Below are 18239 nucleotides of genomic sequence, written 5' to 3'. Positions count from 1 at the left end.
TGGTTGCTGGGAATTGAACTCAGGACCTTTGGAAGAGCAGGCAGTGCTCTTAACCACTGAGCCATCTCTCCATCCCTTATCTATTTTATTTTGTATGTGAATTCTTGCTGGTGACTGTGGAGACCAGAAGAGAGCATTGGTTCCCCTGGATCTGGAGTTAGGCATGGCTGTGAGCCTGAGAACTGAACTCAGGTCCTCTGCAAGAGCAGTAACTGTTCCTAGCCGTGGAACCGCCTCCCCAGCCCCGTTCCTTTCTCTAGTTTGTGTACTAATGTGTTCCCTTGACCTTTACAAATCACAGAACTTGTGTTTTCTCTTCCAAAAATACCTTTATGGATCAAAAACACTGCCAAATAGATGCAGTTTCCTTGCTCTAGAAATGCTAACCATGTCTTTTTTTTTTGCTCATCATTTCTTTACATAGTATAACCAGTTTATTACATTTGAGGCACAGCATTATTCATAATAATAGAAGATTGAAAACAGCCGGGTGTGGTGGCACATGCCTTTAATCCCAGCACTCAGGAGGCAGAGGCAGGCCTAGTCTACAATTCAAGTTCCAGGACTGCCAGCACTAGATAGTGAGACCCTGACTCAAAATAAAGGAAATATGGCAAACAACACAACCCTGTGTAAGAGCTGATAGTTTCTGAAGTACACTGGGGTTCATTTGCGTGATGTGTTGCTGTGTGTTACATTGTGGAAAAGTGTTCACTGTTCTACAGAAGCTTTTTATTGCATTTATTTATTTTGGGAGACACGCCAGTTCCAGGACAGCCAAGGCTACACAAAGAAACCTTGTCTCAAAAAACAACAAACAAGAAAACAAACAAACAAAAGATTGTGGTTCTCAAAATGAAGACTAGTAAGGACTCAAAGCCTTGCTTGGGAAACTTCCCTGGGAGTCTGGTCTGCTTGCATGTAGTGGTGCTCTGTTCTTTGGCTTGTGTGTTTATTTTTGCTTCTGTTTTTTTTTTTTTTGAAACAGGTTCTCACTATTGTCTTAGGCTGGCCTTGAACTTGAGATCCTTCTGCCTGTCTCCCAAATGTTAGAAATATAAAGCATGACTACCATACTTAGTTCTGTTCTACTTCTGAATCATTAGGATAATCTCCAGAACTTTTCCATCATTCAGATGGCAAGCCTAGGTTTGTGATTCTGTGGTTAGTTTCACATGGTTCCTCATGCTAACTGGTACTTGTTTGTCTAGAGCCAAGCAGAGAAAGGTGTATTTAACGACCGAACAAGTCAGAGTGACCAAATGGCAAGTGGAAACAAAAGAAAGCTGAATTTTCCCAGATGCGACAGGAAAGAATTCCATTTCCCTGAACTGCCATTCACAATACAGGCGAAGGAAACGAAAGGAATGGAAGGTGGGTCCCTTGTGGTGCACAGCTCCCCAGCACTGCAGATGACACAAGTCAGGGATGGGACTTTTGTGAGGGAACTTACGTGACATCTTTGTAGAAAGTAGTAAATTGCTTTGAAAAAGTAAATTCCATTGAGAAGATTTTTTTTCTTGTAGAATTAAGGAAAGGGTTAGATGTTGGCTTTGTTTTGTTTTAGACGGTCTCACTATGTATCTCTGCTGTCCTGGAACTCACTACGTAGACCAGGCTGGCCTCGATTGAACTCACAGAGATTCCCCCTGCCTCTGCCTCCCGAGTGCTGGAACTAAAGGGCCACTGCTGCCTGACTTCATAGAGATATTTTTAAAAAAGGTAAAGACAGTTCCAAAGGGTAAATGATTTATTAGCTTGAAGTTGAGACGCTGGGGCAGAATTTGAGAAAGGTGAGTTTGATGTAGTGTATAACCTGTGGTAAAGTGCCTGCCCTGGTTGTTTGCCCAGAAGTGTTACAGATGCGTTGGGCACGCTGGGATTTGGTAGATTTTATAAATTTCAAATTCATCATAACCCTAAAATGTAATTTTAGGGCTGGTGAGATGACTCTGCAGGTAAAAGCATTTGATACTAAGCTTTGACGACCTGAGTTTGATCATGAGATTTACATTGTAGATGGAGTGGATTGGCCACACCCCAATAAAAAAATGAATAAACAAATAGAATGTAATGAAAATTAAACATATTTATCTTAGAGTGAATGCATTGACATGAGCAAATGTTCTTTCCTTTCCTTGGAAGACAGAGACCTTGTAAATGTGACACAGTGGCCAGGTATAGAACATGTGCCATGTGAGGATCACCTTTGTGAGATCATCAAATAAAGCGAACCGTATTTACAGCGCAATTACTCGGCTCCTTTGCAGCTAACTTCAGAAGGGGCTCGCTGGCTGTGAGGACGCCTACCTGAGCTCCTTCAGAGGGCAGTTTCTAGGCAGGCCAGCAGGGCCAACAAATTATTCTTTTCCCTTTTTTTCTTCTTCCCCCGCCCCTTTTTTGCAAAAGTTAAACAGGTGAAAGTGCTGAAGAGAGAGGCAAAGAAAACAGATTCACCTAAAATACCAACTTTACTCACTGCGGACCCAAATCAAGAACAACAAGAGGTAAACATTTTTTACTACTCATAGATGTTGTTCGGTGCTTGCATTTAGTTGTTGCTGGAAAGTTCTGTAAACATTAAAATCTTTATAATCCTTAAACTCTAGAAACAGGTTTGTTTTTATTTTATCATACATATATATATGATAAAATATATCACATATATATACATTTTTTTCTTTGCTTTTTTAGGCAGGGTCTCACTATGTACCTCTGACTGACTGGAACTCACTATGTAGATGTGATGTAGATGTCTCAAACTCACAGAGATCTGCCTGCCTCTGCCTGTTCTGGGATTAAAGGCTTATAACATTGTACCCAATTATTTATGTTCTAAATGTTAGTTTTCGAAGTAGTAAACACCAACTGTTGTTTGAACTTTTAATGATTAGAATACACAGCATTCAGGACAAAGAGTAGCGATGTGATATTTATCATTCAGCCTTGTTCAGGTGACCCATGCCATGGACAGGTTGTGACTGACTGCCCCGGCTGTGTTTGCCTTTGACTTTTCCCCTTCTGTTTTCTTCTCGTTTACACTCTTTGTTCCCCAAATGTTGTCCTATTTTCACAAATATCTGCTTCAGCTCCAACTCCCATCCACCATAGCGATTCTTGGATTTTATTTGGAAATCTTTAGTTGTCAACATCCATTTGAATGCTTTCTCTTGGGTGAAGGAGCCTGAACTGACACTCACTGAGTCTCAGCAGGCGTGTGGCCTTGGATTCCTAGTGAAGTCATCGCTATGCATAGTTTATCAATTTTATTATCTCCATTACAAATGAAACTGACTACATTTTAATTCATGGTAAAGTTATTCCTGTTTTATTAAAGAAAATTGAGTAAATTAAAAACATGGAAGGCTGGGGGAGGGACTGTGGCTCTGCTGGTAGTGTGCTGGCCTAGTGTTCACAAGGCCCTAGCTCCTCAGGAACCAGGTGTCGGCCATCTTCAGTGACTTGGAGGCTCTCCGGGGCTGTGAGCCTTTATCTCAGAAAAACAAACGAATAAACCTTATAGGCGTATATATGTAAAGGTTTTTCTGAAGCCCTGTAAGAAGGCATTTTAATTGTGACATTTAGCTTTATTTTGACAGTTCCAGGACTATTTATGTATGTCACAATCTACTTTCAGAGCCAGCGCTGTTATTGAAAGGAAAACCATTAATGGCTGTCTTTCAGTTTATTATAAGTCACAAGATCCTTTAAGCTTGTGCATTTGAGGATGTACTCATGCCCGGGAAGCCTGCATAGCATACCATTTGCAGAAAGGTTGACTAATTGGGTGCATTGGGGCACCTGGGTTGAAGAGAGTTGTGATGTGCCACCAGTATTCACCCTGCTATTTCAGAGAGACCCAGAAACCCAAACCACATATACGTGCAGGGAAAAATGAATCAAACCAGCGCTCTCAGGTATTTACATGGTGTGGAATTCCTGAAAAGGCTGCCTTGAAAAGAGAGTCACTGAAACCAGTACAGTTATTAGAAACACAGAGGAGCTGTCAGTGCTGCTCAGAGCTTCTCTGTGCAGTCAGACACGGCACGTGTGTAGCTGAGACTGAGGTGACGCTAGGACGAACACAGTTTAGTGAGTTGATGTCAGAGTTAAGAAAATTTCTGAGCTGCTGAGATGACCCAGTGAGTAAAGATGCTTGTTGCCAAGACTGAAGACCTGAGGTCCAGCCCCAGCCCCAGAACTGACATCACAGAAAAAGAACCAGGCCCCACAAGTCGGCCCCTGAACATCATGACACACATTTGTGTACACACAAAATAAATATATGTAAAATTTAAAAACTTCCTTAGCCATGCATGGTTTCACATGCCTTTAATCCCAGTACTTGGGAGGCAAAGAACACTTGAGAGGCAGAGGCAGGTGGATCACTATGTGTTCAAGGACAGCCTGGTCTATACATTGAGTTCCAGGCCAGCCAGAACTTCAGAGTGAGACCCTATCTTAAAATCTTTTCTTCTAAATTTTCAGTCTGTGGTTGTTCTTTTTTATATATAGTTGGAGAGAATATTGAAACAGGGCATAGGGGCTAGGAGTGTCACTGCTAGTGCTCATCCAGCATGGGCTTGGTCTACAGAACCCTAAAACAAACAGAAATCAGAAGACAGGGAATAGAAGCTTACATGTTCCAGTGTTGACTCTTCCATTGGCTTGGTTTTCTAATTACTTCACCAGATCCAAGTACTCTTTAGATGTGTATGTAACCCTTTCAGGAGGCTTAGCAGTACATTGGCATAATGTAGGTGCACACTGAAGGGGCTCTGGCCAGAAAGAACCCTATGTGGCTATGAATGGGTAGCCTGAGCAAGAGAGAAGAGCCCAGAGGGAGACCGCTAGTAAGTGGTTCTGTTTGATGAGTGGATTTCTTTCCCACCAGTCTCCCTGTGTCCTTACAAAGCAACCTCTAGGGCAGAGTGCAGGTATTTTATCTCAGTGACTCACCACTTCCTGTTTGTTTTTAGAACACAAGGTGCATCAGCTAAAAGGAGAGGAACCTGTTAGCTGCAGAATAGAAAATAGGGCAGATGAACATTCAGGGAGTCCCAGACTCGTGCGTGGTTAAAACAACACTTTTTTGTTAATTTACATGCACAGAAGTGCTGACTAGCAGTGAAGCCTGGATAACTGGGTGTAGTCTCCTATTTTTGCTTTTAAATTTATAATATTGTTCCTGTTTTGTTCATTTGAACATCAAGTTCACAAATGCCTGTTAATAGAACTACATCTCACATCAAGTCATGTGGTTTTATTTAATCATCTGTTATTTATGGCATGTTGATTAGTGCTTGTTTCTAAGTTTTGTTCAGAGCTTTATAAGTATACAAGGGAAAGTTACTAAATATACAACACAGAGTCTGGTGTAAATACATAACACAGAGAGTCCCAATGTGAAAATATAATATAGAGTCCCAATGTAAATAAGGAAATAAGAGTCTGATGTAAATATATAGAGTTCCAATGTAAATATATAATACATGGTTTCAATGTAAAAGTGTAACACAGAGTCCCAATATAATATATAGTACAGAGTTCCAATGTAAATATGTAATACATAGAATTCTAATATAAATATGTAATACAGAGAGTTCAGTGTAAATGTATAAGACAGAGAGTCTCAATGTAAATATATAATACAGAGTCCCAATGTAAATATGTAATACAGAAGATCCCAGTGTAACTATATAATAATATGGAGAATCCCAGTGTAAATATTAAGAGTTCCAATGTAAATGTGTAATACAGAGTCCCAATGTAGATATATAATATAGAGGCCCAATGTAAATGTGTAACACAGAGAATCCCTATGTAAATATAAAATAATACAGAGTCCCAGTGTAAATATGTAATAGAGTCCAGATGTAAATATGTAATACAGAGAGTCCTAGTGTAAATGTATAATATACAGAGTCCTAGTGTAAATGTATAATACAGAGTCCTAGTGTAAATGTATAATACAGAGTCCTAGTGTAAATGTATAATACAGAGTACCAGTGTAAATGTATAATACAGAGTCCTAGTGTAAATGTATAATACAGAGTCCTAGTGTAAATGTATAATACAGAGTCCTAGTGTAAATGTATAATACAGAGTCCTAGTGTAAATGTATAATACAGAGTCCTAGTGTAAATGTATAATACAGAGTCCTAGTGTAAATGTATAATACAGAGTCCTAGTGTAAATGTATAATACAGAGTCCTAGTGTAAATGTATAATACAGAGTCCTAGTGTAAATGTATAATACAGAGTCCTAGTGTAAATGTATAATACAGAGTCCTAGTGTAAATGTATAATACAGAGTCCTAGTGTAAATGTATAATACAGAGTCCTAGTGTAAATGTATAATACAGAGTCCTAGTGTAAATGTATAATACAGAGTCCTAGTGTAAATGTATAATACAGAGTCCTAGTGTAAATGTATAATACAGAGTCCTAGTGTAAATGTATAATACAGAGTCCTAGTGTAAATGTATAATACAGAGTCCTAGTGTAAATGTATAATACAGAGTCCTAGTGTAAATGTATAATACAGAGAGTCCTAGTGTAAATGTATAATACAGAGTCCTAGTGTAAATGTATAATACAGAGAGTCCCATGTAAATATGTAATACAGAGTCCAGATATAAATATGTAATACAGAGAAAGGGTCCCAATTTCTAGGTGCCAAAGATTCCTGAGCAAGGAAGATAAGCATAAGCAGATGTTGGGTTCCACGGTGGACATGCTGGCCAAACATTGAGTCGTGTCCCGTAGATTGATTGAAAGAATGGGACTTAAACGGAGCAGCTCTTACCACTCAGTAGATCACCTGTAGTGTAACATTAGTACAGCCATGGCTTTGACAGCAGATTTCTTATCCCTGATTCTTACTGGCTTGATTTTTAATTTTAGGGTGGAGATGGCGATTGTGAGGGGAAGAATTTGAAGAGGAACAGATTTTTTTTTCCCCGATAGTGTTTGTCTTTTAAGTAATCTTAAAAATACAAGCTTGACAACTCTTCCCTTTTTATTTTATACACAACAGAATGTAACATAGGTTGCTGTTAAGATAGCCATTCATCCCGTCTGCATCAGCATCATCTACATTTTTTTTAGCAGAATTTTAACAATTTTTCTCTTCTAAAAACTGGTATTTTGATGCTGCAGTCTGGAATTATAACATCACCTTCCCTCTGACTGCTCCTTCCTTGCCATGATTACTGAGTGGGTAGTACAACATCACATGATGTGCCCTGCTCCCCTGCTCTCTGCCTGCTGAGAGTCAGGCCTCCAAGCAGTTGTCTCCTGGAAAGCGCTGGCTTCTTCAAGTGAATGCTCTATGAACCTCCTGTCTGTTGTCTTAGTAACTATCCATTACCATCGCTTGACGAAAGACGTTCTGTTGGTCAGCAGTGAAGCATTTATAATACTTATGTAACATTTACAGTGATGTGATATTCCAGGGTTAAATTCCTGTAAATCAATCAATTGCGAGCATTCTCCCAGTTCCCTAGACTAATAGTGCCTTCCATTTAGCTGGGAGAATTTTCCTAAAGAAACTATGCACAACCTGGGAAAGGTTTACTTTCTCTGCTGGGCTGTTTTCTGTTGCTGAATAATACAGACTGGGTAGTTAACATAAAACAAATAGAGATTATTTAGCTCGTGGTTCTGGAGGCTAGAAGTCCACTGCCACAGGCTGACTTCTTTCGGCATCTGAGAGGGCCTTGCTACAGTCAAGCATGGTGGAGGTCACCACGTAGAGAGGGAGAGCAAGCCACTAATACCTGGAGGTACCAGTTCATGTCCTCATCTATTCTGCGTTACCTCCTAACGGCCCCAGCTGCCTAAGGCCACTGACATATTAGCTTGGGGTTAAGTTTATAGCACATTAACTCCTCGTCCCCGCCCCCTGCCCCTGCTCTTGGGAATGCTGAGAAATGAATTCAGGATGCATACATGAGAGGGCAGCTCTCCACCCCTGAGCTAGAATATGGACCTTTTGTTGTTTTGTTTTAAGACAGTTTCTTATTAAATACAGCCTAAACTGATCTAGTACCTTATATGTAGCCCAGGCTAGTCTCAGACTTGGAGCAATCCTCCTGCCTTCATCTCCTGAATGCTCAGAGTGTAGCATGTTCCACACATGAACTTTTGAAGGTATTTTTAAACCAAAGTACTACCAAAATTCTACATTTTTTCACTCTGTAAAAATTATGAAATTGTCTTAGTTGGCATTTTACCAAGCGTCTAATCTAGTTTTCTAGTTATTAAATAAACATGAAAAGGAAAACACATTTTTTTGAGACAGCGTTTCTCTGTGTAGCTCTGACTGTCCTGGAACTCCCTCTGTAGACCAGGCTGCCTACCTGCCTCTGCTTTCTGAGTGCTGGGATTAAAGGCACATGCTATCACACCCAGCGAGAAAACACTAGTTAGTATACTGCTGTGCTGTATTTTTAATTTAGGAAAGTCTTTTAATCTATTTATCTGTTTGTCTGTCTGTGTGTCTGTCTATCAGTCCATCTATCCATTTATCCATCTATCTATCTATTTTGGTTTTTCAAGATGGGATTTCTGTGGTGTAGCCCTAGCTGGCCTTGAACTCTCTCTGTAGACCAGGCTGGCCTTGAACTCTCTCTGTAGACCAGGCTGACCTCAAACTCACAGAGATCCACCTGCCTCTGCCTCTGCCTCTGCCTCCTGAGTGCTGGGATTAAAGGCTTGGCTTGCGCCACCACCTCCCAGCCAGGGAATTATTTCTACTGTATTATTTTTATTCCTTGAGAATTTCACACAGTGTGTTTTGATCATACTCACTCACTATTCATTTCCATAACTCCTTCCAGATCCACCCCACCTTCCTATCCCACTCCAAATTTCATGTCAAATATTTATTTTATTTTCAATAATCTATCAGGTTCAATTTGTGCTACCTGTGTTCTCCTGGGTTATAGGGTCATCCACTGGAGAATGAACAACTCACCAGGGGCCACACCCTTAAAGAAACTGACTCCTTTCCCCCAGAAGCCTCCAGTTGTCCAAAGCTACACAGCTAGGGTAAGGACTTGGGGGCCCTCTTAGCCTCCATGCTAGAATGACTGGCTTGATCCTGTACAGACATCCATAGCTGCCCAAGTTCTTGAGAGCAGAGATTCTGACATGTCTAGGAGATACTGTTTCTCTCCAGTCCTTCCTGACCTCTGGCTCCTGCAATCTTTCTACCCCTTCTTTCATAATGTTCTCTGAGCCCTGCAAGAGGCTGGGTGATACAGATGTGTCTTATTTGTGGCTGAACACTCCACTGACCTATTCTCTGCTGTGGGTTCTGCATCAGCCTCCATCCACAGCACAAAGCAACTTCTCAGATAACTTCTGAGAGCCACACTAATCTATGGGTATAAAGGCATGAATTTAGAGGGCGATTTGATACTATGTCCATTTAGGAGAATAATAGTAGGGCCATCTTGGGGTCGATGAACTCCCCAGTTGTGGATTCCTAGCACATTTGCAGCACCAGGTATACATTTCCTCCTTTACAGGCCTTCTGTGCGATCAGAAGGCAGTTGCTGTTTATCCCCATAACATCCATGCTGCTGTTGCACTCACTGGCTTATCTTCCCATGCCAGTCTTTCTTTATTGTAGTGCACTGGCTTCATACCTAGGTGAAACTGCTGATGACTTTTTCCCCCAGCAGCCTACATAACACCTTCTAGTTCTGTAGTAACTAGCCAGCTTGAAAGAAACTTCCTTGGAAAGTCCCAGCTTGAATTTTCCATGGCCTGGGACAAAAGTGTATGATGTCTTTAGCAAATTAGGAGCTTATCATTAAGTTCTAGTGTGCAACCAAGAACAGTGACAATAGCTTGTATGGTTTTGGGAGTCTTAGAAAAGTTTTGATTCAGAGATAGGGATGTAGTGCAGTTGGGTGAGTGCTTGACTGGCATGTATGAGACGCTGGGTCCATGTGGCACACATGAGGCCCTATCTAAAAAACATACCTCTCACTCCGTAAAAGACTGGATGATGTCTTAGTAATTAAGAGCATTTGCTGTTCTTGCAAAAAATCTGGGTTTGGTTCCTACCACCTACACAGAGATTCACAATTGCCTGTTCCAAATCTGACCCCTTCTTCTGGCCTGCATCAGTGCACAGACGTAGGAATATATTATATCAGTGCACGGACATAGGAGCACGCTATATCAGTGCACAAACATAGGAGCACACTGCATCAGTGCACAGACATAGGAGCACACTGCATCAGTGCAAGGACATAGGAACACAGTATATCAGTGCACAGATAGAGGAGCACTCTACATCAGTGCACAGACATAGGAGCACACTGCATCAGTGCATAGATGTAGGAGCACACTGCATCAGTGTACCAGCATAGGAACACACTGCATCAGTGCACAGAAGTAGGAGCACACTACACCAGTGTATAGAAAAGCTGCCCAAATTGAGGACCACACTGTGCAAATTAAAGGGTCCTAAATGGAAATTGGACCATGTTAGTAAAACAGTCAACAGAATTGTATAGGGAAATAATCAAGAAATCTTAGGTGACACAAGAACTGTGGTTTAAGATGATTAAAAACAAGAAAGCATTCTTTAAAACATTTAAAAATCTGTTTTTAAAAACAGACTACACATAAAAACACAAACACTAATGCGCTGCTGTGTAATTTCAAGAAAGCACTCTTTGGATTATCAAAGGCAAAGCACAGAAAGAAAATATTCTCTGTTACCAATCTGCTACTCCCCAGCTGTCTTTACCTGCAGAGGTGGGAAAGCTGATGACCTGACCATGGAGATGTCTACAGCACTTCTCTTCCAAAAAAGTCATTCTGAGGTCAGATAACCAGGCGTGTGCATCATGACAGGTTACACGCAGGCCATGCTAACAAGAAAACTACTCAGCAAGCCCTTCAGACTTGCTTAGGCTCATCCAGTATGTTAGTTTTTAATTTTAGAATTGGTAAAAACAAGTTGTTATAGATTAGTTTTCATTTCTTCTCTGGGTGTTGTTGTTGTCATTGTTTTTATTTTGTTTTGTTTTTGAGACAGATTCTCATGTATGCCTGTAGTTTAAAATTTTTATTAGGGAACATTTCAGGGGCAAGCTAGCATATCACTCTTCTTAAAAATGTGTTAGATCACTGGGCGGTGATGGTGGTGCACACCTTTAATCCCAGCACTCAGAATGTAAGAGGCAGGGAAGTCAGTGTGAGTTAGAGTTCAGCCTGGTCTACAGAGTGAGTTCCAGGACAGCCAGGATACAGAGAAACCCTGTCTCAACAAACCAAAAAAAAAAAAAAAAAAAAAAAAAAAAAGTCTTAGCTCACAAAAAGAACAAAAGAACAAATTTCTTCCTCTCTAGCCTAAGTGATCCCAAAACTGCGCATTCAGATTTTCAGCTGTCTGGCAGCACTATGAGACATGTAAGAGGCAGAAGGTCTCTGATCACGTTCCTCAGTCCCTCAGAGATTTTCACATCTCAGTTGACATCAGCTCCTTTCTTTTTGTTGCTCAGGAGAAAAACTGTGAAGTAAATTTCTACTCCTCTCCTGCTTCGCGCCTCCATCCTTGAGGTCTGTTTCTAAAGTATTTCCAGGGTCTAACCACTTAGCTCCTGATTGCTTGTCATGCCGTCTCTTGCCCAGGCTTAGTAGAAATACCCCAAGAGGTCTTCATGCTTTTATCCTTGTTCAGCCTTCAGTTTCTTCCCGGCGCATTGCCAGGATGTTCCTAAAAACCCACGTCAAATGTGTTGCTTTGTCAGAACTTCCTTTCTTAGCGTAAACCTGCAGCATTTGAGGGCTCCCGGTCCCTTTGGACTGGACAAAGCTATGAAGATTGGTACCTAATGCATCAATGCTTTTTGCTCAAAATTCCCTAAATGAGGATACAATAAAAGGCAAGCTTTGGGATTGGTTTCCTCAGCTGAATGATCCCTAATCTTGGGATATTTCAAACCAAGCCCTAGAACAACTTATATGCAGTTCAGACTGTGTTTACACTTGGGCGGCTCCTTTGGGTAATTTCTTTGTGGTTACTAATTACTACATTGAAATGTGTTATTATCATGCTAAAAGCGTCTGATGCCCCATGAAAAGCAAGATTTATCATATAATCATTTTGCCATCAATAGCCTTGGATTATTGTCCAGTTTAGAAGATCATTTCCTTTCTTCTTTCTATCTTCTCCAAAGAAACGATTTAGCAAGATCAGAATAGTCATTGAAACTATACCTATACAGTGCTGAAGATCCTTTCATTGAAAAATCCTATTGAACCAATGCTTCATTTTTATTAAAAGCCATAAAAAGTATAATTTTCAGAGTCTAGATGACTATCAGAATGACTGAGTAAAAAGTGGTCAGCACCTTTGCCATTTCTTTAAATTTTATGTGTGTAGGTATTTGGCTGTATTTGTGTCTGTGTACCACATGTGTACCCAATGCCCACAAAGCTGCAGGAGGACATCTGATCTAGAACTGGAGTTACGGATGATAATCAACCACCATGTAGGTGTTGTGAATTGAACCCTAGATCCTCAGGAAGAGCAGCCAGTGCTTTTAACTGCTGAGCCATCTCTCCAGCACTCTTTACCATTTCTTCACTGGGAATTGTGTGTGTGTGTGTTGTGTGTGTATTGTGTTGCCTCAGATTTCCCAGTTGGAAAAGGGGACAATAGTTTGTTTACACACATACACACATAATAATAAATAAATTAACATACAAAGAATAGATTTTTCCCTGGGAATATTATGCATTGGTTTTTATTTTAGTGTATGTGAGTGTTTTGCCTACATGTATGTATGTGCACCATATGCTGGCCTCGTGCAGAAGCCAGAAAGGGCATCAGATCCCCTGGGGCCTGAGTTGCAGGCAGTTATGCGCTGACATGCGAGTGTTGAGAACTGAACCTGGGTCCATTGGAAGAGCAGCACTGAGCTTTATTTCTTGGAGCTGTTGTGAGGATTCCTGAGTGAAGGCTTGACAGACATAAGGCATAGTAGGCTTGCACCAATCAAAGTCAGTTATTCGCAGGGCCTGCAGGATTTCCTTCAAGATGGTGGAACTGTGTTTGGTCTTTATTTTATTTTGGTTTTGTTCTGATGTCTAAGTTGTCAGTACATTTTACTTTGGGGATAAATTCAGTCCAGAAGTGCCCTCTGTTCTGTTCCATTGGCTTTAGACATGAAGCTGGCACAAGTGATAACATACCTACTATCTGTTCTGTGTATGTACAGTGTTTAATTAAATATAAGAAGAAACTGTTTTCAGAGAGGGAGTGTTTGTTTAGTTGATTGGTTAATTTTGTTTTCAGAGTCTTATTATGTCCAGGCTGACTTCAGACTCAATGTGTAGCTCAGGCTGGTCTCTAACTCACAGTCCTCCTGCCTCACCTTCCCATGTGTTTGAGAGCACAGGTGTGAAGACAGACACTAAAAAGAAATCCTACACTAGTTCAGAATTGAGTATAATAAAGGGTTATTTGTTTAGGGCTAGACTCACAGATCACAGTTCTCTGTTCATACGGGGAATAGGAACTGAATCCAGCAGCCAGAAGAGGGAGGGACTGCATGCTTTACATCAGCATTTATAGTACCAAGTGGGTGGGTAAGTTAAAGGCTGCTGGCTGTAGGATTTCCTAAAGCACCTCCCCTTTTTGTTTAAATAAGAGAGTTCTAAGTCTAATACAAAATTATATAAATAAGAACAAATATCAGATATAAAAATTAGAATTACAACCAGCATAAACAATAGCAAGTAAGAAACATGTGATAAATGTTTCAATAATTATCCTATCCTAAGGAGTCTAAGTCTTGTATTATAAATAACTTAGCCAAGTCATGAGAGGAAAGTAACTATAACTATCTAGTCTTCAACCCCATTGAAGACCCGAGAAGGGAAATAATATTACTTGAGTAAGCAGGAAGTGCAATCAAGCAACTTCTAAAATGTGCAATAATGGACAGAGACAACTGGCTACTTGGGCAATCACCCAAAGTCTCATTTGCAGTGTTGGAGCAACCAACTTTGACTAAGGCCTAGAGTAACTGACAGACCATTGTCAGAGGCAGGAAATTTTTCAAAAGCATCTTACCCTGTCTTGGCAAGATTTGACACTCTTTTTTATTATATCCTTCTTGTCCTGTCTGGACATTGTACATTTTGTCAATGGTTGATGCATGGGCAGTTCCTTGCCCAAAGGCCAGTTTTGTCAAGAAGAAAACAAGCTCCAAGTGGAGTGTCTTTGGTGCTCAACATTCTCTTGGAAATATATTGGTGCTTCCAGGAGCAATTGTGTCTCACGTCAACAGAACCCAAAGTTATTTAAATGTCATATTCTACAGCTCTTTGAAGTGGTTGAAGGTTACCTATCTATGCAGAATACAATCTCTGTGTATCTAAAGTACCTGATTAGTCTAACTAATAATAAGTATGACAAACATGGATGACTATTGACCTATAATTCTTAATAACTATATAACTTAAAGACTAAGACTTCATATTAGAATATTAAACACTCTTCAAACAACTGTGCAACAAATGAAGACAATGGTTTCAAAATGTAAACAATGTATAAGTATCTTGATCAGAGGTAGAAATGTACATTGCAATATGATAAATATATCCTAAAATTGTATCAATATACAAAATGTCTTAAGCAGAGGTAGAAGCATGCATGCATACAATATGACTAAATAACTTTGCCTAGGTATGCAAATATTGTAGACAAAAATAGGAACATATTTAATATAATTTAAGTTTATATCAATATACAATAATCTATATCAATGTAAATTGCCTATAAATAATAGCTCACAAGTATTAACTCTATTACTATTATTATTAGTGTGAATAAGTTCACACTAATAATTTCTCCCATCCAATTTCCCCTTTTTTCCCCAAAGAGATCCCTGAGCCTACATAATTTTCCCCCAACCTCCAACCCTATACCAATTATAATCAACCCCTAAATGATGTCCCTAACCCTGAGGACAAACTTTGTTCAGAGAAGGGATGTCATCTTCTAGAATTGCTTCCAGCTGTCATGGGGGCGATGTTTTTTCTATGAGATCCTGTGAAAGTAAAATGATGGTTAAGTTTCAAGATTACTGTCTGGTATAATTGCAGTTTCTGAGTATTCAGTAGGGTTTTTCTGAGGTTCCTATTTTGTGTTCTGGCCAGGACGTTGTAAAAAAAAAAGTGCACCATTTCAGCTAACCAAGTTGAAACCATCTTGAGCATCTGGTACCCAAAACAGGTCTTATAGTAGCACTATCAGCATCATGATGTCATATCAACCAGGTGAAGTCGTTGTTGTGGGGCCCCATTTTCTTCCTGGAAACTTCAAAGATTACTGCAGGAAAATTCATTGTTCATTGTGGAAAACTTAAAACATTATTTATACAGACATGTATTTAATGAAAGGGACAATGGAGACAAAAATAGGCATGAAGAAAAGTAAATTTTTTTTTCTAAATTCTTTCTTCTTTCTGTCCCATACCAGATGGCTCCTGACATGAGACAGAAATTCTGAATTTTTCTTTTTTTTTTTTTTTTTTTTTGGTTTGGTTTTTCGAGACAGGGCTTCTCTGTGGTTTTGGAGCCTGTCCTGGAACTAGCTCTTGTAGATCAGGCTGGTCTTGAACTCACAGAGATCCGCCTGCCTCTGCCTCCCGAGTACTGGGATTAAAGGCGTGCGCCACCACTGCCCAGCCTGAATTTTTCTTTTAACAACATGCTTGGATTTAGAGAAGGAGAGAGCCATTGTCCAACTCCAAAGCCAGCTTTGATTTTTAAGTGAATCATGACTATTATTCTAGTTTAAATTTAGATATTCTTTTTTAAAATATTTATTTATTCATTTATTTATTATGTATACAGCAGACCTCATTACAGATGGTTGTGAGCCACCATGTGGTTGCTGCGAATTGAACTCAGGACCTTTGGAAGAGCAGGCAATGCTCTTAACCACTGAGCCAACTCTCCAGCCCCAAATTTAGATATTCTTACCCTCAGATGACCTATCCTCATAAGTCATAATTCTCTTTGCTTGGTGATCCTATCTGGATAATTATCTTTTCCTCTTTAGGTATCTAGATGTCCAAGGTCTCTTGATTTTTTTTTTTAAAAAAGATTTATTTATTTATTATGTATGCAACATTCTGCCTCCATGTATGCCTACACACCAGAGGAGGGCTCCAGATCTCATTACAGATTGTTGTGAGCCACCATGTGGTTGCTGGGAATTGAACTCAGGACCTCTGGAAGAACAGCCAGTGCTCTTACCCACTGAGCCATCTCTCCGGCCTTGGTATCTTGACTTTTTGAAGATGAGTATTTTCCTGCAGAGACAAGAACAGAACCCTGCCCCAATTCTTATTAGGCTTCCTTACCATCTGTGTGGTTGTTACCTCTGTGGATGAGCCGTCATTTCTTTTTTTTTCTTTTTTTTTTTTTTTGATTTTTCGAGACAGGGTTTCTCCGTAGCTTTTTTGGTTCCTGTCCTGGTACTAGCTCTTGTAGACCAGGCTGGCCTTGAACTCACAGAGATCCGCCTGCCTCTGCCTCCCGAGTGCTGGGATTAAAGGCGTGCGCCACCACCACCCAGCTGAGCCGTCGTTTCTTTTTCTCAAGAGATTTCTCTTTTTCAAACCAAATCTTTATTAATTTTAATGGTATCCATAACTTTTCTTCTCCTGTTGACACAAGAGCAAAATCCCTTCCCTAACGTAGCACATCTCCTGGCTTCCATTGTGAGGTCAATATATCTTTGAAATACACCAGCTGATTTAATTTGGAAGACTTTGCTATTATCCAGTGTCTCTCTGTTGCTGTTGTTCCTTTCTCATTAGCATTAAGAAAATTCAAAGTTAATAAAGCATTATGTAATCTATTTTGGGGGGTATTTTCCATCCCTTTGTTTAACACATCCTTTATAGTTTGATTTGATTTTTCTACAACTGCCTGACTTGTAGGATTGTTTGGTATACCTGTAATATGCTTTATATTTTAATAAACAAAAACTGTTTCATTTTCTTAGAGACATATACTGCACCATTATCTGCCTTTATTTGTGCAGGTAGACTCATGATGGCCAGAACTTCTAATAAATGCATGATTACTGAATCAGCCTTTTCTGAGCTCAAAACAGTTGCCCATTGAAAACCTGAATAAATGTCAGTGGTGTGGTGTACATACTTTAATTTTCCAAGATCTGCAAAGTGGAACACATCCATCTGTCAGATCATTCCTTTGAGTACCCTTTGGTTCCTGCAGGTAGTGGTGTTTGGTTATAGAAAGAGCAAGTAGGACATCTCTTTATAATCTGCTTAGCTTGTTGCCATGTAATAGAAAACTCTTTCTTTAATCCTTTTCTATTGACATGTTTTTAATGAATTTCTGGGGCCTACAACTTGCTTCTAATTAGTAATTCATCAATTTCTGCCTTACCTTGTACTAGAGGACCTGGCAGACCCGTATGGGATCAGATGTGTGTTATGTATATGGAACAAAGCCTACTGCTGATTATATCTTGAACCTGTATGAATAATGAAGTTAATTCTGTATCATCTGGTATAAATTCAGCAGTTTCAATATGCAAAACAACTCTTTCTGCATATTGTGAATCAGTAACTATATTAAGAGGTTCTTTAAAATCCCTTAGTACCATGAGAATAGAATATAATTTTGCCTTTTGGACAGAATTATAAGGGCTTTGTTCCACCTTACTTAAATCTTCTGATTTGTAACCTGCCTTTCCTGTTTTATTTGCATCAGTATAGAACGTTCGGGCTTTAGTTATTGGTGTGTCCTGTACAATGTGGGGAAGGATCCAAGTAGTTCTCTTTATAAGGTTAATTCTATCACTTTTGGGATAAATGCTATTAATCTCTTCTAAAAAATAGCACAAGCTCTTTCCCAAGGGTCATTATCTTCCCATAATTTTTTAATTTCATCAGTAGTAAAAGTCGCTATAATCTCTGCTGGGTCTTTACCTGCCAGTTGATGAAGTCTCAATTTTCCTTTTATAATTAATTCAGAGACTTTTTCCATATAAGTTTTTTAATTTTTCACTTGATTTATATGGTAAAAAGATTTATTCCAAGATAATATCTTCCCTTTTTATTAAAATTCCTGTATGGGAAATTCTGGAAGGCAATATGACTAGAATGCAATTAGAATTTAGATTCAACCTATCCACATGTGCCTCCTATAATTTTTCTTCA

The 18239-nt window shown here is 39.6% G+C and overlaps 1 protein-coding gene across 6 annotated transcripts in view; it reads left to right on the top strand.

Moving 5' to 3' along the window:
* The window catches only part of Cdkl3 (cyclin dependent kinase like 3), a 95864-nt gene that overhangs the window by 28639 nt on the left and 48986 nt on the right, over positions 1-18239 (top strand). For all 6 annotated transcript variants that reach the window (XM_041665080.1, XM_041665083.1, XM_041665082.1 and 3 more), the window contains 2 exons: positions 1212-1374; positions 2410-2507. In XM_041665080.1, the coding sequence (XP_041521014.1) occupies positions 1212-1374; positions 2410-2507 (261 nt within the window). The remainder of the gene's footprint in view (positions 1-1211; positions 1375-2409; positions 2508-18239) is intronic.

The sequence above is a fragment of the Microtus oregoni genome, unplaced genomic scaffold (genome assembly GCF_018167655.1).
Source record: "Microtus oregoni isolate MIOR12 unplaced genomic scaffold, Mior012 000015F_ref0000493, whole genome shotgun sequence".
Lineage (NCBI taxonomy): Eukaryota > Metazoa > Chordata > Mammalia > Rodentia > Cricetidae > Microtus > Microtus oregoni.
This window is presented reverse-complemented; position numbering and strand designations above follow the sequence as displayed.